We start from the raw sequence: 22,693 nt of genomic DNA, 5'->3' as shown, positions 1-22,693 counted from the left end.
CCGATTTTTGCCGGCTTTTGGCCACTCATTTTAGTATCAGCCTGTGCTGAGGTTTCCGAGAGATCCTGGGATGGCCCGCCGCGCCCTATAGTTATCTATGGTGGCTTGACCCCATCCCAGATGTTGCTACTTATTTTGGCCTAGCTAACTCGATTAGCCATCCAATTTAGTCTTCATCGTTGGATTCATTGACGGTTCAGTTTAGTGTCTTCAGAGTAAGTTTGTGCAGTACTTGTCTGGTGCTGTTTTACTCGAGTGTTAGCCCGTGTTTGGGTGCTATAATTGCAGTTTTATTGAATGATATTTCACTTGATTAAAAAAAAAAAGTGTTTTAATTTTAACCGTTAAATCAAATAGTAGGTGATTACAAAATATATGATCACGTGAACACTACTTACGTAAAATATTAGTATAAATGAAACAGATTCAAGTCTAATTATGTATTTGACCTTCAGAGAGAGAACAAATAAACTATACATTTTACTGTTATCAAATTTTTTATAACATTATAATATGACATAGATGTTCCCTGAATGCTTGTTTTTATTGTATTAACATTTTATTCGATTTCTTCAACTCATTGTCATGATACTAATCGGAAAAAACTCATGTGTCATGATTTTTATGTTAGAATAATCCAGTTCCTTATCAGAAAGGAGGAACAGAAAGCTATTGTATCTTTGGATATTAATAATGATAGAATCATGAAAGCTGCCTGTGGAGAAAAGCTTGATTTGCAAATGCGACAACGATATGTAAACGTGGATAATACGACACTGATCTAGCATTAGAGATGTTCTCACAGATTATGATCTGTTCCATAAATTAATTTTATGTTTATGTTGGGTATAATATTTCCAAAAACACAATAATACTCGAGCTATTTTTAATTTTTAACATTTTGGAAAACGTCTACAAGGAACAGATTTCTCGAAGCTCCTAGGGTTTTTTCGTATTTGGTCGTGCGGTCTCGTCCGGCGGCACCCCAGTGCTGGTGTGGGCCTCTGGCTTCCCTAGTACTTGGTGGTTGTTGTCGGACGGGTATTTAGATTCTCCGTAGGGATGGAGGCGAAGTCGCTGCGAGCGACTCTTCTTTGCCTTGGATGATGTCGTCGGCTCATCTTATGGCTGTTTCAATATGGTCAAGAGTGAACGACGATAGCAACGATTCCAATGTCAAGTTGTGCAGATTTTTGCCAAGAACAGGAGTGTTCGGTGCCGGGTGGGAAGGCGGGGTTGGTCTTCATCACATTTGATTATGTCTTTCTGTGATAGAGGTTGGCGGGAGGCGGCTGGGCATATGGATTTTTGGAGGAGGATTTTCAAGACTGGTCGAGTCTGTTGGCATGGAGGATGGATATGGCGGTGGTTGGTTTTGTTGGTTGGGGCTCATCATAAAACAAAATTGCAGTGGGGTGGAGCGATGGTGCCTGTACCAATCGAGTGACGACGGCATGGCGGTCCAGCAACTGTTGTTTGGCAGCGGATTGTCGGTAGCAACTGCTTCCTTTTAGTTTTTTGTTAAGGTTTTGTTTTTTCAGTTAGTTTGTTGGTTAGGGTTAATAAGTCCCTACTCCTTTGAGTCAGGTTTGTGTTCCTACTCTTTTGATCTAGGATTAGGTTTAGATGTTATGCCATGTAAATGGTGTCATTCCCGAGGACGATTTGTTTCAAATTCGGTTTACTGTTGTGGGCGATCTACTGACGAGCGATCCTTTACACGGGGTCCTGGTACTTTTTTGCCACAGTGTTGAAGATGACACAGTCTTTTTGCTGTTGACTACTAGGTATTACTGGGTCATTCGGGATAATATGATCAAGGTAGCCTTGGAAAGGGGTGAATTGTGGTTAGAGTTTTGACCCATTAGTCTAATAGTACCTATAACCGCGATTTTTTGGGGTTTTGGTTGAAGTCCCCCCCCCCCCCCCCCCCCCAAATGCATGCTTTCAGATTGATTGAATGAATTTTTTATCTTTCTCTAAAAAAAAAAACAGTTTGACCAACTAAATGACTAATTATTAATTTAGCTGTGTATTTGTTTTCATAATATTTTCGTAAAGTTCATCATATATCTGGTGTACGTGCTTGTTTGTGTCTGTCGGAAACCGGTAGTTTAGTATATTAGAGCATTTTTTGCAATACTAGTCATTTATAATCAAAATTTAACCAAAGTAACTAAAAAATCATTTTGTCTAGCCACTTTTAAATACATTTGTATCAGTTCTCTCCATTTTAGCTAATTTTGAAGTTATATTATTTATTGAATGAAGAAAAAAGAGTTTAAATGCATTTATAAATTACATAGAATAACTTAAAATGAATGTTTAAATTTACGAAAATAATAGAGAACCTCATCTCGCTCTTTCTATATTTAAGAGCGAGATATCTAAAAGTTAAAATGAAAAGTCATTTAATTAGGAGACTGTTGCAGCTGCTAAAATTGATAAAGTGTTAAACAATGTCTCTAAAATAGCTAAAGAGCTAAGAAAGAGATTCTACTAAAAATGCTCTTAGAAATAAAAAAATATATATATATTTGCCTTCTAAGAGCATCTTTAGCAATGCTAGCCATTTTTGAGTCAAATTTTAGCTAAAGTAGCTAAAAAGTTATTTTAGCTAGTCACTTTAGAATTACGTCTGCATCAATGCTCTCTATTTTTTCTAGTTTTGAATTTATATTATTTTTTAAATGAAGATTAAATAGTTTAAATGTATTTATAAATTACATAAAATAACTTAAAAGGAATGTTTTAAATTATAGAGAGTCTCATCCCGCTCTCTATATTTGGGAGCGAGATAGCTAAAAGTTATAATAGAGAGCCACTTAGGAGTCTGGTGCAGCTGCTAAAATAGATAAAAAGCTATACATGCTCTCCAAAATAGCTAAGGAGTCAAAATAGAGAGTCTGCTAAAGATGCTCTAACTAGGTCTTTTGGAGATTAAAAGCAGATCAAAAAGCATCACATAGGTACAAAAAACAAATCTGAATATACCTTGTATATCTTACAAATACACAACTTTAATTTGCATCCAATTAATGAAGAACTCTGATTGAGGATATATTGATGCATGTTCGTAACAACTCATGAGACAATAGCCACATAAAACTTTATAGCTAATGTGATGTTAAACATAAACACAATAAACATAATAAAAGAAAATTAGTGAACAACATGAATGTAATTTTTTGGTGTAAGCATGCAGCTAGCTAGCAATACTCGTACTTTCCCTACAATCTGAAAATGTGGATTATATTTAGTCATATACACACCACTAGGCCATGCTTGAATCAATATATCCATACTGCGTCTGGGAGTGGAGGTCACGACGAAGTGCTTAAATACTATGATATTGAAACCACTATATATAAACAACAAAGAATAAAACAACAATGGCAACTTCCAGGAGAATTCGTAGAATTGTCTGGGACTTTGTCTGGGAAGGCTAGCTAGGGTTTATTTAGTAAATTGACGTATGAAAGTGAGTGATATACAACTGCTGCAGAATGTTTCTGATTTTTCTGACGATGAAATCGAAGACTGCTTCAAAAGTCAGACGCACAATGCTCGAAATTAGCATTTTAGGATTTTAAAAGAAAGAAAAAGTTGATAAAGAGAAGAGCCAAAGCGACCAAATGACTGTCTTGTAATGATAGTGTGTTGGTTTGAAATGAGCAAGTCTTGGATCACCACGATCACTTTATTAACTTTAACAAAGCTTAGTTTAGTGGGAAGTTAACAAGTTATATGTTAATTATTAGCTAGTTAGGGTTTCCAGGGAAAATTTTCAATTTTGCAAGATGACCGTTTGAAATCAAAATTTGCATTCATGAATTCTTACTGCCTTTCTATCATTTGGCACCTCTCTAGGAAGCTTAAATCAATTGTAGTTCTAGGGATGTAAATGAGCCCAGTTAAAGCAAATATGAACGTGATTAGCTTGGATCACTTGCTTGTATTAGGCCTCATCAACGGGCCGGGCCTAATTATGCCCGGGCCGGGCCTAATTATATTTTTAAATAGTCACGGGCCGGGCCGGGCCGGGCTTCATTGTAAATCAACGGATCCAAGCCCGTCCATATAAGGCGGGCCTTGCGGGCTTTTTCGGGCCGGGCCGGGTAGCCCACCTTTTTTCGGGCCGGGCCGGGCTTTTCTATAATGCATTTTATTGTGCAATATTTAGCCTCATCCACATCAACTAATTTTACTCAACCTCATTCAACTAATCTTGCTTCTAGATCATCTCAGGTCATATTAAGGATGCTATTTTTTTCCTTTTAAAATTTTAAGGGGTTTGGAACCTAGCCGAACTAGGAGGCTCATCCCCACGCCCGTTTTAATGTACTAAAATAAAAAGACAGAATACAAAGTGTCCCAATTTACAAATTACAACTTAGAACGAAAGCAAATTATTAATACAATTTCTATGAATTTATCTAATTAAGCATATTGTCTTCCATTCAGACTTGGTATCATTGAGGTTCACACTTAGAATCTGCCTGCAGCCCTGCATAATTGGTACATCCCTGCAAAAAATTCTTGAAATGAGCCACTTATTTGTAATGCACGGACTACACAGAATACCTAAAACTCCAGCTTTATTTCTACTTGGGCATAAAATTGAACATGCTTATTACTGTTACATATATCTAATCTGCAAATTTTAGTAATAGCAAGCAACTCACAGTTTCAAATGAACCAATTCACACATATAACTCCTTATAATCTTAACAACACATGTGAAACAAAACCACTGACCAAAAACATCAACAAAACCAGTACCTGCTCGATTAACACCTCAGAAAACAAAGTTTTGATTTTTCTCAAACCAAGGCTGATCCTTTGTTTGCTCTTACTCATCCTGCAATGTAAGAGATCACAATCAAAACAAGCAAATAATTAATCGTACAACAACTACATAAAAATTAATAAGTGGCAGATCAAAACTCCATTACAATCGAAAAAGACTTGGTCGAGACTGAGACAGAGTCGAAGGGCTGGACTGAGGCCGTGGTGGTCGGAGACTGAGGCCGTGGTCGAGACTGAGACGGAGGCCGTGTGAGAGTGAGTCGAGACTGAGAGAATGGACTGAGGCCGTGGTCGATCGGAGACTGAGGCCGTGGTCGAGACTGAGACGGAGGCCGTGTGAGAGTGAGTCGATCTGAGAGAATGAGACAGAGCCCGTGGTCGATCTGAGAGAATGGACTGAGGCCGTGGTCGATCGGAGACTGAGGCCGTGGTCGATCGGAGACTGAGGCCGTGGTCGATCGGAGACTGAGACGGAGGCCGTGTGAGAGTGAGTCGATCTGAGAGAATGAGACAGAGCCCGTGGTCGATCTGAGTGAATGGACTGAGGCCGTGGTCGATCGGAGACTGAGGCCGTGGTCGAGACTGAGACGGAGGCTGGAGGCAATGGATGGAGGGTTGGAGACAGCGGCTGAGTGACCTGAGTCGAGAGAGAAAAGTCGTGAAATAGCGATAGGGAGATAGGGTTTTGATTTTAGGTCAAATACGGCAATACGTATACGCTGGTGTGAGACTCAGAGACTGTGAGAGTGAGACAGGTGGTCTCCATTTTCCAAATCCAACGGTAGAAAATTAGGATTGGAATCATTGGATTCCCTTTCCAAATCCAACGGTTATTTTTATATCATTCTAATTTCTAAAAACATATATATCATTTTTGTATTTTACATAATATCACACACACTCCAAAGAGCAACCCATATCAATTCAAATAAAATGGAAAAACCGACCGTTAGATGAGTTTATTACAATAAATTGTGCGTGTGGTTAAAAATTTAGTCAATTTCACCATAGTTTTGAACCCGATCTAATTGGTCAACCGTAGTCACTTATATGTTTTCTTGGTTGACCAATGGCGTGACAACCTCGAAACGTGCTTATTTTTTCACATCACGTTTGTATATATCCCATCTATGGATGTACTTAGACATAAGATACAAAAATATAATTTTAATTACAAACACATTGACATATACCAATTTTACTCCTAAAGTTGTATGACATATACATTGCATTTAAATTGTTTAGGTTCATTCTAAAGCAACCATGAAGTGGAAAATGAATTCAGAAAAACCAACCGCTCGATTGAGAGATTGTAATGTTTTATGGTGGTTGTAGAAAATTCAGCTAATTTGGTTATCGTTTAGAATTCGATCAACTAGGTCAAACTTAGTTACTCTTATAAACCTATATTTATATATCATACACTCCAAAGAGCAACCCATATCAATTCAAATAAAATGGAAAAACCGACCGTTGGATGAGTTTATTACAATAAATTATGCGTGTGGTTAAAAATTTAGTCAATTTCACCATAGTTTTGAACCCGATCTAATTGGTCAACCGTAGTCACTTATATGTTTTCTTGGTTGACCAATGGCGTGACAACCTCGAAACGTGCTTATTTTTTCACATCACGTTTGTATATATCCCATCTATGGATGTACTTGGACATAAGATACAAAAATATAATTTTAATTACAAACACATTGACATATACCAATTTTACTCCTAAAGTTGTATGACATATACATTGCATTTAAATTGTTTAGGTTCATTCTAAAGCAACCATGAAGTGGAAAATGAATTCAGAAAAACCAACCGCTCGATTGAGAGATTGTAATGTTTTATGGTGGTTGTAGAAAATTCAGCTAATTTGGTTATCGTTTAGAATTCGATCAACTAGGTCAAACTTAGTTACTCTTATAAACCTATATTTATATATCATAAACTCCAAAGAGCAACCCATATCAATTCAAATAAAATGGAAAAACCGACCGTTGGATGAGTTTATTACAATAAATTATGCGTGTGGTTAAAATTTAGTCAATTTCACCATAGTTTTGAACCCGATCTAATTGGTCAACTGATTACCGATATGTAGAATATATATATATATGCACATATTCTATATAGAATAATAGAAGTATAAGAACTTCCACACACACACACACACACACACATATACATATATATATATCTCTATATATATTATTATATTATATATATAAACACACACATATATAAATATATATACATATATATAAACACACACACACACACACACATATATATATATATATATATATATCTCTATATATATATTATATATATAAACACACACACATATATAAATATATATATACATATATATAAACACACACACACACATATATATATATATATATATATCTCTATATATATATTATATATATAAACACACACACACATATATAAATATATATATATACATATATATAAACACACACACACACACACACATATATATATATATCTCTATATATATATTATATATATAAACACACACACACATATATAAATATATATATACATATATATAAACACACACACACACACACATATATATCTCTATATATATATATTATATATATAAACACACACACATATATAAATATATATATACATATATATAAACACACACACACACACACACATATATATATATATCTCTATATATATATTATATATATAAACACACACACATATATAAATATATATATACATATATATAAACACACACACATATATAAATATATATACATATATATAAACACACACACACACACATATATATATATATAAACACACACAAATATATACATCTATGTGTGTGTGTGTATATATATTTATAAACACACACACATAACTACAAATATATATATATATATATATATATAATATTTTACGGGCTTTTACGGGCCGGGCCTACGGGCCGGGCCGGGTTTTTGCTGGCTTTAGGCGGGCCGGCCCTCGGCCCACCAAGGCAGGCTTTTGCGGGTTTTTTGACGGGCCGGGCCGGGCTAAAAGCCCTCCGGGCCGACGGGCCTCCATCGGCCCACTTGATCCGCGGGCTTTTTGATGATGCCTAGCTTGTATCAAACTCAAGTCGGGCTTAAATTTTTTTAAAAAAATTCATGTTCAAGCACGGCTTGGCTTGAATATTTTTACTAAGCTTGAGCTCGGCTTGGCTTGATTTATTGGACGAACTTGAGCTTGAATTAGGTTCAGATTGGCTTATTTGGCTTTAAATTTAAAAAGTGAAACAAGAATGAAGAAAATTTAAAATATTAATTCAAATTTGATGTCTAACTATCACAGCAAACCTTATATATACTCTCGATAAATGAAAATAAAAATGCTCTATTCTCCGCCTCTCGCAAGAAAGGCTTTTTCACCGCGGTTGGCTTCTATTGGTGGCGGTTGTGTTCCTTCGACAGAGAAGGGGGTCATTTCTTCTCTCTTTTGTCTAATTTGCGGTGGTGACAATGGGCTTGCTCGTCAGTATTTCCTAAACATAGGCCTTTGTCTTTTTCTCCTTACTATTGTCATTGGTTGTGATGGCAGCGTTGGAACTGTGGCCGATGGGATATTGGATTGGAGTTGGCTTGAAACGAGGGCGAGGGTCGATTTGCCTTGTAGTGGTGGCTAGATTCATGGCAACAACGACCAGTTTGGCATTCAACCATCGTCTGGGGTCAAACCCTTCGATGGTTGTGATGGAGGTCGGGGGGCCGGCTTTGGGCTGGTTTGGCTACAGATCGGAGATTCTCGTGTACGGAGGATTAAGGGATCTCCCTCTCATCCGGAATAGCTGGGATTGGTAGTAGTGGGCCGCTGGTTCTGCCTGTGATGCTAGCGGAACAATTATGCTCAAGGTTGGCTTTGTTTGTGAACATATTGGCTTGGGTTGTGGTTCACACTAACTCTGGTGATGGCAAAGGCGGCATGGTCATCGGCGTCATTTTTGACGACGATGGAAGCAGCTCATATGTTGTCAGTGGCAGCGACGGAGGTGGTGCTCCTACGGCTTGCTCTAGGAGCTCTTGTTGGGTCTAGACTCAATTGGATTTAGGTTAGGCGTACTAGGTTTCTCTTTTTTGGGCCTTGGTAGTGTGGGCCTGGTCTGACTGGGTTCATCGGTCTCCTTCTGGGCTTAATGGAGCTTAAGTCTTGAGGGTTGCTAGGGTTTCCCTAGATTGGACTTTTGCTTATACTTGGGGCTTTTGGGCTCGACTTTGGATGTTGGGCTCCTTGTGGACTGGGTATTAGGCTGCTTGGGTCTCTTACTAGGCTGAAGTTGATTGGCACTTCTCAATTTGGGCGGTTCTGATGAATGAAGATGGAGTGGATAGTGGCACATTATCCTCTACTCCAAATGTTGCTTGATTTTTTACATATATCACAAACACCAGTAGCTCTAAGATTCATTTTACTTTGCTGCTTTGAAGTTTCTAGGTTTTTGTTTGGAATAATGGTGTGTGGACTTTCTAAACTGTGAGTGTACTGAGGAGATGCTAGGTTTTTATTCTTGTTTAGAATAGGAACCTTAGGATGCTCTAAGAAACAATTCTTTCTATCGACCCCATAGGGGTGTATTGTTTTTGTACTGCTTGCTGAACTTAAGGAATCGGTTGACATCTTTTGATTAAAAAAAAAAAAAACACAACAAACCTTATGGCTGCCCCCATCTTAAGTCTTTTTCTAATTATAGTATCCATTAGGATTTTGATATAATTGTTGCACAAGTATTTTTCTTAGGCTGATATGTTATACTTAAATTCTCAGATTCTTTTCTAATTGAAAAATAAGGTAATTAATAAAAAAAAATTGAAGAATTAGGATTAGAAAATCTATATTTTATTTATACTATAAATCTTCATGAGTCGAATTTTAACTAATGACCTAAGTTTCAACAAGCTCGAGCTACTCATGAAAATACGAGCTACTTACTAGCATGACGAGCCGAATATATTCTAGTTCAAACTCGACTCGTTTTTTTTTTATCAGGCTTAATATTGAGCTCAAGCTTAGCTCATTTATCTTAGGGTTATTATCACAAATGGTACTTGAACTATACCTCAATCTTATCGATGGTACCTGAACTTTAATTTTGATCACAACCAGTACCTGAACTTTTCGATTTCATTTTAAATGGTACCTAGAGCCACCTCTGGTCACTATTCTGTCTAAAAACGGCTTGGGAGGCGATCATAGTGATGATTTTTTGGTAATAGACTTGTCTTGAACTTGTTTTTTTTAAAAAAAAAAAAAATTTAGATTTGGCTTTTTTGGCCTGAATAGTGACCGAAGGTAGCCTTAGGTACCATTTAAAATGAAATCGAAAAGTTCGGGTACTGGTTGTGATCAAAATTAAAGTTCAAGTACCATCGATAAAATAGAAGATAAGTTCAGGTATCATTTGTGATAATAACCCTTTATCTTATAAATACGAGCCAAACGAGTTAAAAACGAACCGAATACCAGTCGAACACGAGATATATTGGGCCTATTTACAACCCTTGTAGTTGTAAAGATTGGTTAAGTGTAAGGGGATCAATAACCTAAGTTTGAACTTCTATAAACCCTTAACAAGGATAAATTTGGTCTATGTAGTTTGCTGGGGTTTTAACCGCAGCGGGGACGATATGTCCTTATATTTTATGACAATTTCTAGAATTTCACTAAAGTTTAGGGGGGTGTATTCAATTTAGATTTTAAAATATTTTGTTTGAGTTTTTATAATCCATGAATTTACTTAATCCACGGATTGTTTAAATTCTATATGAACTCTGATTGATTCTAATGGATTGATTTACAATTCCTTATGATGTTTTTGGTAGGTTAATTTTTTTTCTTCTTCTTTAAAAGCAATGGATGTATGGATCCAACTATAATGCTATATCAGTGACAAAAAAGTGTGTATATATATATATGTATGACAATCTACCATTCTTTATGTTGTATATAATGATATATGAATAATAAGAGAAAACTAATCAACCAAAATGTTACACAAAAAATAAAGTAGTAAATGAATAACATAATTTATTTCATATCTAATTTACAAAATAAATATGTGTGTATGTAACAGCCTATTCTGGCTTTAGATAAATATATGTATATATATTGGCACCCAACTTCGGGTTTGATTAAAAAAAAATAGAAACGTGTGTGTATGTATCATCTTAACAATACCATTGAGAGTGAGCTTAATTAGTTAGAAGGATTAAGGCTTCCAGAGCTATAGTGATAAAAATAAAATAAAAATTATTAAATAAGAGCAGAAGCAGAGGCAGAGGCAGAGGAGGATAGTGAGAAGATAGGTCTAAGACAAAATGGATGAGTGTCACCTATTGAGAGCTGCTTTTTTTTTTTTTTTTTGGGTGAAGAGTTTCTTCGTGGGGTGTATTGTATTTAGATTTGTGCAGACTTTTTGAAAAATCCACAGACTCTTTAAATAGTTGATAGACTGTTATTGATTTCTTAAAACAATTGATTTTAGCAACAGACTTTTATTAATTCCTGAATATCTATATACTTTATTATGAATGACTTCTACAGATTTCCTAGCATGTAAAAAACATAAAAACAAAAAACAAAACTAATGCAGTCCAAACACAAAACAAGATAATAACTTGTTGTCTCTTCAATACTCAAGTATCTTCTAATAGAAATTGACTCAAATGAATGATTGTTACACTGTCTAGCTAGTTTGTTCTCACTCCTAATCTCACAACAACATAAAGATACAATATAGATCACTTGATGTTTATGGCTAATTATTCTCATCAATTTTGTTTTCGCCGATTAACATATATCACAACAATATTGGTCAATGTCTTGATCTATAATCAATCAATTGAAATTCAATTGTTCAACCTTTCTTTGAATCATAATATAAATTCAAATCGATAAGAATAATTCATTAATAAGATAAAATTTAGTATGTCATAGCAACGCTGTTCAAGGTTTTAGGGGTAGACCCAATATTTGAGTTTTAGGGTTTCATAAATCATTTTTATAAAACTAAAAAAAATCACATTCAACAACTGCAAATAAACATGTTGAGTATCAAAAAACGTTGATATCATAAAATAATAGAGAAAAATCAAGAAAGAGAGATGAAACACCAAGGACCAACCTATTCGCGCGTAGAGAGAAGAACTGTGATAGACTTTTTATTTTTATTTTTATTTTTTTAAGAGGAAACTTTGATAGACTTTTTCAAATCTTTGGTCTGGAGGCTGGAAAATTATTGGAGTTTGGTATGTATAGTTAACACTACAAAGTCCATGGTTATCCATGATTTTCTAATTCCATAAGTATGAATGATATTTTGAATACCTGTATACTTTTATTCATTTTTAAAAGTCCTAATTGAATACCCTTAGATTTTGGTGGAATTCATGAAATCTTTAAAAATTCTAATTGAATACCTCAAGACTTTCATGGACTGCTAAAAGTCTATATTGAATACACCTAGACAATTCTTTAAAAGTTCCACTAATTCCATATACAATACACCCCCTTCATTTTTTGAGTGAGAAAGAATCAATCAAAATCTCTTGGGAAGTGGTTGGATTGTTTTTGAGTTTTGATATGTATAAAAAGCACTATAAAATCCTCCAAAATCCAGCATTTAATGAAATCCTTAAAAATCTGTATACTTTTGAATGTCTGAAGATTTGAATGGATAATTTTAAATCTTAATTGAATACGTCAAGATTTTAAAAGATTTGAATACTCATAGACTTTCAAAATACAAAAAAATCTTATAGACTCTTAAATGAATACACCTTCCTTAGTTGTCTTCATCAAAAGACTGCGTCTACCGTGTCTTATTCAATCACTCAAATGACATAAAAGTCTCAACAAGTACATTAAGTCCTAGTCAAATATATAGAGAATTAAACGTACAAGAAACTCTATATTGTCTTGAATTGCAATGTAGGTTATTTTGACAATCAAACTAAAACCTTAAGAGCATCTTTAGCAGACTCTCTATTTTGACTTATTAGCTATTTTGGAGAGCATTTTTAGTTTTTTTTTTCATATATATTTTAGCAGTTGCACTAGACCCCTAAGAGCATCTTTAGCAATGCTAGCCATTTTTTAGTCAAATTTTAGCCAAAGTAGCTAAAAAGTCATTTTAGCTAGTCACTTTAGAAATACGTCTACATCAATGCTCTCTATTTTAGCTAGTTTTGAATTTATATTATTTTTTAAATGATGATTAAATAGTTTAAATGTATATATAAATTACATAAAATAACTTAAAAAGAATGTTTTAAATTATAGAGAGTCTCATCCCGCTCTCTATATTTAGGACCAAGATAGTTAAAAGTTATAATAGAGAGCCACTTAGGAGTCTGGTGCAGCTGGTAAAATAGATAAAAAACTAAACATACTCTTCAAAATAGCTAAGGAGCTAAAATAAAGAGTCTGCTAAAGATGCTATAAGTGGCTCTTCATTATAACTTCTAGCTATCTCACTCTTAAATATAGAGAGCGAGATGAGGCTCTCTATAATTTATGACATTCATTTTGAGTTATTTTAAGTAATTTTTAAATAAATTTTTACTATTTAACTTTCCTTTAAAAATAATATAAATTCAAAACTAGCTATAATAGAGAGTACTGATAGGCGTATTTCTAAAATGGCTAGCCAAAATGACTTTTTAACTATTTTGACTAAAAAATGGTTAGCATTGCTAAAAATACTCTAACTATTTTAACTAGGGTGCATGCAATTTAGTTAAGAAAAAAAAAAGGACAGCACAGATATGTATCGATATTTTCTTTGCAACAATATTGGAGACATTAGATTTGCAATCCCAATTTCTTTATTTCTGGCTCCCCATATATGTATCTTTACAAGCTCAGAGACCGTACAGTGGGTTTCAATGGTGTGGGAATGGAGCACAACTAAATTGTCACACCCAAATTAATATTCAAACAAGCAGATCGATCATGAAATGTTGTAGGGTTTCTTTATGCGCAGCGCACCACCATCATTGATTGTGCTCACACCTTTTTTTTTTTGAGAATGTTGATTATGCTCACACTTAACTTGTAGGACATTATATTTATATAATGAGGTTGAAGCAATTGCATAGCCGCTTTGCCGGGGTCGATGGGGTCATGTGCAAATGCACATGTGGATGCATGTGGTTTTGTTCTCTTCACGTTCACATAATCCCATTCCTAATCTCAATATTAGGGGAATGATTGATTATATAGAGAGGGGGGTCAAACTAAGTGAGCTTAATTAATTGGGGCACAAAGAAATGGACTAGAAAATAGGAAGAGGGACAACCCATTTCATATAGCCATCATGCTTTGTCCAGAAATGCAACTATATATGCCAAGCACTTGAGATGGTAAAGTTGGGCAATTTTTTTTTTTTTTTTAAATTATACAAATCAATTAGCTCGGATGCACAACCTTTGATATCTTGGAGCCTTGGAGGAGAAGAGGACTAGCCATCAGGAGAAAGGAGAAAGGAGAAAGGCGAAAGGAGAGACGAAGAGCCTTATTCCAGTACAATGAGGTTACGCTTGTTATAAACACAACAAGAACTTAAAATAATTTATATCACATCATGTATATGATATATCTAATGGAAGAAGTATTTTTTTTTTTTGTCAAATTTCTCTTGTTTTGTTAATGATGGTTGCAACTGCAATCCTCTAACACTGAGCTAAAACTGATTTAAAGAAAAGATAGGAAGACTAGAATTGAATAAAACCATTTAAGTTCAAAAACCACCAAAAAGCACTTTCGGTTCTGATTTTCAAATACGGGCTTCCAACTGTAAGGTTGGTGAGCCCATTATCTAGCTAGCTTATATGAGATACCTTTCCAAGTAATTTATTATGGGCTTATTGGATCAATGATTTTGTTTCCACATACACCAGCCCCTACCTCTTGATAGAGTGGTTTGCAGACACCCTGAATCTTGTTATGGACAACTAATCTTTAAATACAAATTTACCTTTTCTTAAATCAAACAAAATGATATCTCTAAGATGATTGGGTGTCAAGAGAAAAAGAAGTGCTTCAAGTTTTATGCACAAAGATCATGAGAGATTAGGTGTCCAAAGTAAACACTCCTTTGACTTGGATCCCTTTGTCCATCTACAGCTCAAGAAAAGAAAATAGTCTCTGGTAAATCATGGAATCGCTATTTTGTTGGAGTTGAGTTTTGTTTTAAACGGAAAATTGAATGATTTAATAACTTGGATTAGACCGTGACCTGTCGTAATCCCCATTATCTTTCAAGCTTTAAGCTCGAAATTCTTCTGAAGAAACTGACCGAAACGTGTGGTACGTGTTCTATTGTGTTTTTGACTATGAGCTTGGAATTGCAAGCACAAACTCAACTAGGTACATCGAACTGTGCGTAAAATTCAAAATCAATAACCAGTCAAAGAAATTAGAGCCCACAAGCCCACTTTCACGAAGCCAACTTTGTGCGAGTACCTTGCACGTATTCCTAATTTCCTATATATGGAAGAGAAGGTGATGCAAATAATGACGCACTGTCGTGCATAAATGTGACCAAAGCCTCAACGAGAGACTGAGGTACTGAGAGACGACAATGTGAAGTGCGTTTCTGTCGCAGCTTGTCGAATTGTGGTCAATCCCAGCCGCGGAGCCGCCACAATATTTGGGATTCATTGGTTTCAATATTTATTCTCAAGGTAAAAAGTATGTGATTTTGGTGCCCATGATCTCGATATTTCTTCTGTTATCGAAATGGTTTTCTGTTTCAAATCGTAAAAACCTTCTCTTCACTACTCACCGGTGTCCGGTGGCCATTAATTATTACTTATTACTAGCTTCTCCCAGAAATATGTACCCAATAATTGTTCAATACGGGATGAGTACTATCAGGATGAAAACACATACAATCAAAGTTCGAAAAATCGCTAGACGCTAGTTGAGCAGTAGTCAGGGGACTAGCACCCAGACTCCTAGGCGGACGCCTAGACTGCGTCTATGCGGTTTTTATTTTTTATAATTTTTATTATATTTTTATTATATAAGAAATATAAATTTATAGAGACTTAAAGTGTGTATCCATTTATTAATTTTTTTAGATCACATAAAATTTTCTTATTCATCGTCAATGTGTGAGCATGTGTCTTACCTTTCACATTAATTAACGTGGCAAGAATAAAGCCAAGGCCTAGAAGGTTTCAAAAGTAAAAACGTGGTCGTTTGAGGACTCCCACCCACTGAGTCCCAGACCAGCAGCTTTGGGTCTCTGCTTTCCCTATCTTCTTCTCTCTTCAGGTCCCCAAAATCGTCTCATGAATTTTTTTTTTAATTCTATTGAATTCAATTCTCGCCATGGCTTTGTAAATTAACACAAGGGCGACTTGTCCTTCAGAGAGGCACGGATGCAGATCTTCAATGACTACACCATCAAGTACGAAGCAAAGCATCTCTCGTCGCCAATAATCTCCAGATCAACTTGCATCTCCAATTCCTTTAGCAGGCCCTTCTCAGGCAATCATGACTCGATCTTCAGAGCCTCGAAAGCCCAAGACTTTGAGAACATCTTCGGCAGCTAGGCCAAGTTTTCAGCAATTCCACCTTTGAACCTTTCAATTAGGATTCCACCGAGTTGCCACCGTCGAGCTGAGAAACCGCCTAGACGCTTAGGCAGCCTAGTTGCCCGCCTAAGCCGCCTGAAACCCACTCTACCCATTGCACCGATTTTCCATTACTTGAGGCGGAAACCCACCCCAGCGCTTAGGCGCCGCCTAGGTGATTCGAGTTTTAGAACATTGCATACATTACGTACTGCGTGAATATTAATTTCAACAAAGAACAATACATGATAAGGGTGTTATTACTCCAAAAAAAAAATGCAAAGAGTCATTTATAGGTGTATAACGAATAAAACTCGCTTACTCATTACCTTCAAGGTATCTTGGTAATTCACTACTAGTAAAATGAGCAACACACACAGAGTTTATACATACTAACTTTCACACTGATAAAAAATTAGTGGATTTTAGTTTATAGATACAAACATCCGTGTGAATTGAATGATTGGATCCTACATAAGAACATTGAAATCAATGTGGCTAGGCTTTTTCACAGATGTTTCTATGTACCAAATATTTAACCTATACTGATATTTGTGTAAATTATTTTATACACATATTTGTCAGTAATAATAAAATTATAATTTAGAAAATAATTTTCATTCACACAGTCATCTGTAACAAATGATTTTTCACACTGTTGTCAGTGTGAATGTGGCGATGACACTAATATATGTATGAAATTATACACATTTATCCCTTGCAATTGCTACTTTTCCCATAGACATGTGTCAATATTTGATTTACAGACGGACATGACAAAAAACAAATTACAATAACCATTTATGTTTGGTCATTCCGAATTAAGTGAAAGAAATATGTGTTGAATATGTGACAGAAACACAATAAACATTTTTAGTGATAAAAAGACATCACATTTCTAACAAGAAAATTCACAAACGCAAAGAGCATGTGCTCGGGGTAAGTTTGAAACTAAATTGTTCTAACTTCTAAACATCTCTCAAAATACAATTCATTAATGCTTTGGAAAATTGGCAATTAATTTGGGTCTATGACACGTAAAATCATACAACGTTTTTGACTTGATTTATAACATTTCCTAAGGTTTCATAAAATGTGAGATAATACATATAGTATGTACGTGAAACATATCCAAAAGCGTGTAGTGTTTTGTTAGCATTTAAAAGGTTGAAGAAAGTTGGAAAGAAGAAAAGAAATTGCAATGCACTTCCTGCGGGAATCACTAGCTAAAAATATGGAAATGGACCTCTAACTAACGGCTCCGTCCAAATCAATGTAGCATCCAAAGCCTTCACGACCTGAAAATTGAGAGAAAGTCTTCATTAATAAATAAATATTCTGCTTCATTTTAATGTGGTTGAATTTCCATTATAATAAATACAAAAGAATAATTGAAAGTCAACAACTCGAACGTTGTTTCAAACCCTAGTCAAACTTCAAACTCTAAGATTGAGCCGTCCGATGATTCGTACTTGGGGTTAGGATGTTGACCTGTTCAGTACGAATTTGACCTGATGGTGACGTGGCCCGCACACAGAATTTTCGATGCTTAATTTAATTTAATCACATCACGTGTGAATGGGTGAGAAATGGGAACGCCCCCTAAAATTTATGCTGGTTTTTCTGACTTGCATACATTTTCCATGGGATTGAGGGTTTCGTAATTGTCAAGGTTGACCGACATAAAGTCAAAAGGAATTTTTTGAAACTTCAAATTTGATTATTATAATTTGGTACCGACTCAACAGTAGGGATGGAATTGAAAAAACAAAGGGGAAGAAATAATCAAAGGACAAATTGAGCTTATCTTAGAACAAAAAGGACAACTTGTTTGAATGGATCCAAGGGTTTATCGTGCCCTTGGTGTTTATGGGGTTTCCTGTTTTGGTTTTGTGTGCTTTGGTGTTCATGAAATGGTTCTCAACGCATTGCAGAGCTCTGACTCTGATCCTCATTGGTCGGGTTGTCGGGACAGAGGTCGCGAAACACAGTGACACACCGGTAATGAATACATGTTTTTGCCAAACCAAATAGTACCTAGGGTTTTGAGTTGGTAGTTCACAAGCATGTATGTATTAGCCGCTACAAGTTTTATTAGTCGCTGATTAGTTAATAATATATATGTCGTTTCACTTAAAATATTCATAAGGACTAAATACTGTTTAGTCATTGAGCTTTCGACTAAAAAAACACTTCAGTCCCCGACCTTCTAATTTCACATATTTAGTAGCTAGAAAATGATCTCAACTGGGATACTCGAAAGTTAAAAAAAAATAAACAAATAAACTTAAACTTAAAATATATCAAAATTGTAATAAAAATAATAATTAGAATAAGGTTAGGGAAAGATCAATATCTATTTTTGTGCTAAAAAAGGTCAATATTTTTTTTAAATTACATATTTTATTAATAAAAATTATAATTTTTAGATTTTAGACAATTTTTCATAATGGAAATAGAATTTATCTTTGAACTTTGAAACTATATGAAAGAATACTATTAATATTTTTTTTTCTGAGAAGAAATACTAGTATTAATGTTAGAAAAAAGAAAGAAATAATAAAAAAGAAAGTATTAGCACATTGCTGAGAAGAAATAATAGTATTAATGTAAAAAAAAAAGGAAAAAGAAATTAAGCACATTGCTGTTACCAGCAATCGAACCAATGACTAGCCAAAACACATTCATCTGCCTCAACCACCAAGACAAGGCAGATCTCAGGTATAATTTGCAACCAGATTGTATATATTTCAAATCTCACTGGGGCACTGGACCCATTGTGCCCCAACGTGGCTCCGCCCCTGCACAGTGACACACCGGTAATGAATACATGTTTTTGCTAAACTAAATAGTACCTAGGGTTTTGAGTTGGTAGTTCACAAGCATGTATGTATTAACCGCTTTAAGTTTTGTTAGTCGCTGATTAGTTAATAACATGTATGTCGTTTCACTTAAAATATTTATAAGGACTAAATACTGTTTAGTCATTGAGCTTTCGACCAAAAAACACTTCAATCCCTGACCTTCTAATTTCACATGTTTAGTCCTTGCACTCTCAAATTTTGGACCAATAGGTCATTTCCGTTAGTCTCCATCCAAAACTTTCGTTAAGTAGCTGATGTGGCAATTTCTTCCCCGCTAAAATGTATATTCTACCCTCACTTCCTTTTTTTTTTTTTTTTTTTTTTTTTTTTTTTTTTTTTTTTTTTTTCTGTTTATCTCTTCTCTCCTCTTTCACCTACACGGCTACACCTGCATCAGCCCATCGTTGCCACAAACCGTAAGCGCCAGACCACCGCCGGCATCGGAACTCCACAATCTACCTTAGATCGCCCCCGCCTGCATTGATCTCCCACTTGACGCCCATCACAACTTCAACCCCTTCGCCGATCCCATCGATTCTTGCAGCTTTGACAACGACTTCTTCTCCAACGCTGCCTCCAATTCCGACCGTGACGTCAGCTGCTTCGCCATCGATCTCTTCGACCGTCGCGCCTCCTCCGGTCATCCCCCAGCGACTGCGTCCTTGTCTCGGGATCTACCAAAACCCACCCAACCCCAAAGCACCAAAGTCTGATCTCAAAGGTATACACACATCTGTGATCTCATCTCGCTTGTAATTTTGGATTCAAGTAATGTTGGGGTTTAGTTTTTGATTCTGAAAATTTGTTAGGGTTAGGGATTCAGGTCCAATTGGTTTCTGATTTGGTAAGGGAAGAATATACTCTTCGATACCCTAACAAACTAACTAGCTGATTTGATATTGTTGGTGATTAGATGACTATGATGACCAAGAGGAGGTGCTGAGGCAATTTGATTTGAACATGGTGTATGGGCCGTGTTTTGGGATCACCAGATTCGCACGGTGGTAGCGTGCCTGCAAGCTGAAGATGGATCCATATCGATCTTCTTGATGAAAATCCCAGATCGAGACCCATATCGATCTGTCGGGCCCCTGCAAATTCCTCTTTCTAATGTTGGAGTAATTGCTCAGACTTGGAGATGGTGGGTGCTCTACTTAGAGATTTGAATCTTGGAGATGATGGTGTTTTGCGTCACATTGATTTGGTTGCAGGAAAGCAACGATTAGGTGGCTTTGCTCTTTCTTGATTGTGAACAATTGCCCTGACCTTGAGGATGTTCTGTATCTAAAGCAAGTGTTTGAGGGAGTTCAGGGCCTTCTTGATGATGAATTGGTCTCTGGTAGCCATGATATTAGTGATGGTGAACTTTTGGTCTATGCCGTTGAGATGGCATTTGCTGGGAATTGTTGCATTAATTTGGACGAAAGTACCTTCTTTCATAAGGGACATATGGGAGGAAGTGTTGGTGGTAGTGGCGGTGAGGCTGCAACGCGGGTAGTGATGGTGGTGGTAGGGGCAAGGATGGGGTTGAAGTGCTGCGGTGATGGGGAGGGGAGAAGAGATGAACAGAAAAAAGGAAAAAGAAAAGAAAGAATCAATTAAAAAAGAAAAAAGAATCAATTATTTTTTTAAAAAAAGGAAGCAAGGGTATTATAGACATTTTGACGCATAATGAATGCCACGTCAGCAACTTAACTGAGTTTTTGGACGGAGACTAACGGAGTTGACCTATCGGTCCAAAATATGAGAGTACAAGGACTAAACGTGTGAAATTAGAAGGACAGGGATTGAAGTGTTTTTAGGGCAAAAGTTCAAGGACTAAACAATATTTAGTCATATTCATAAATATAAATATATATGTTTAGAAATTAATATATTATATTTATACTTGATATTATCGATCTAACCGTCCATTCATGTTGGTGCTGTTGCATATCGATGCACTGAATACTCTCTAATTTTACGATTTTGTTTTGGATTTTTCAATAAAAAAGATCGTGTATGGGTAAAATAATGCAGTACTATTGAAGCTATGTGGTAAGTCCACCCATTTTTCCAAAATCTTTGCCATTTTTATTATCTTTACTTCAAATTTGGTTCCGGACTGTTTTTGGATATTATGTTTTGACTTTTGATGGCGCCATGTTATAAATCTTTTCGCTGTGTCAACATGTAGTTTGTCATTCATTTGTGATATGATCAGCTAAAATATTTTGGGGTAGCAAACTAGCAATGGTTGCAGTCATTCGATAAACCAAGATCTACATGCAGTCACGCTCATAGTTGACAGTTCCTAGGTCGGGCAATCTGACTACCAAACATGCAGGTTAACGTTGGAACTTATCTCCACCACATAAAGAAAATCTAATTAGAGGACGTAGACTTAAATTGTCGATCATTGACTTCCTTTTTATTTACATGTAGTAATTAATTAGAATTATTCATAACTCATAAATTACAGGCATAACTATTACATGCGATTAGCAGTGTTCATCTGATTATTTATTGAATTAAAATTATAATAAATTATTTTTTAATTGATCTCTAGACACAAGACTAAGATAATAAAACTTGAAAAATAGATCTCTTTAGCTCCAAAAATTGTTGACCGTAATATCTCTAGTCAATTACTAACTAAGTTAACATCACTATGAACACGAGATTATGAAATTTAAAACCTCTGTTAATGTAGTCTTTTATGTAAATGAATTGAGTCGTTTAAATCTATGATATATGGTTATGTACAAAATTGTGTTTTGAGCTGTGACATCATTGGATGCTAAAATTATTAACAGAGACAAGCCTCATTCATTGAACTAATCCATACATAGCACCATGCACATGCATGAACAGTGTAAACTAAACTGGATGCTAAAATTATTAACAGAGACAAGCCTCATTCATTGAACTAATCCATACATAGCACCATGCACATGCATGAACAGTGTAAACTAAACGTACATTGCTTAATTCTTAAGTGTTGTGTTTAGTACTTTAGTTCATGCACGGACGCAGATGCATCGTTTAATTGACGTATTTAGATGCCCCAAATCTTTGCTTCTAGCTCTTTCTTTTGGTCGATTTTGCTTTTAGCTCTTTCTTTTGTTATCCTTCTACTCCTTGATGGCGCAAAAGGGTCTCATGCAATTGTCTACCAAACAGCATCCTCAAAAAGAAAGGGGGAATTTTTCGCCAAAAAGAAAGAAAGAAAGGGGGAATCGGTGCCACAAAGGAAGAAGCATACGTGTCAGAGATTGGAAGGCCAATAATTTGGCATATGATGAATAGGGTGACATTTGCCGAATTGAACGAGGCATTTCTATGAATTCAGTATGAACTATTTGGATAAGTTGTATATATATAGAAAATAATCGTGTACAT

At 35.6% G+C, this 22,693-nt stretch overlaps 1 protein-coding gene across 1 annotated transcript; it reads right to left on the bottom strand.

Annotated features, from left to right (window-relative positions):
• Positions 1–4,126: 4,126 nt before the first annotated feature.
• On the bottom strand, positions 4,127–19,956 carry LOC121049186. Its single transcript, XM_040505822.1, has 5 exons — positions 19,772–19,956; positions 5,306–5,403; positions 4,956–5,073; positions 4,783–4,861; positions 4,127–4,526 (listed from the first exon to the last, which is right to left on the bottom strand). The coding sequence occupies exons 1-5, from the start codon at positions 19,954–19,956 to the stop codon at positions 4,473–4,475; spliced, it is 534 nt and encodes a 177-aa protein (XP_040361756.1). The 3' UTR covers positions 4,127–4,472.
• Between the last annotated feature and the right edge of the window lie 2,737 nt (positions 19,957–22,693).

This window comes from Rosa chinensis, chromosome 5 (genome assembly GCF_002994745.2).
Source record: "Rosa chinensis cultivar Old Blush chromosome 5, RchiOBHm-V2, whole genome shotgun sequence".
NCBI lineage: Eukaryota > Viridiplantae > Streptophyta > Magnoliopsida > Rosales > Rosaceae > Rosa > Rosa chinensis.
The sequence above is the reverse complement of the archived record's forward strand: the minus strand, read 5'-3'. Positions and strand labels throughout refer to the sequence as shown.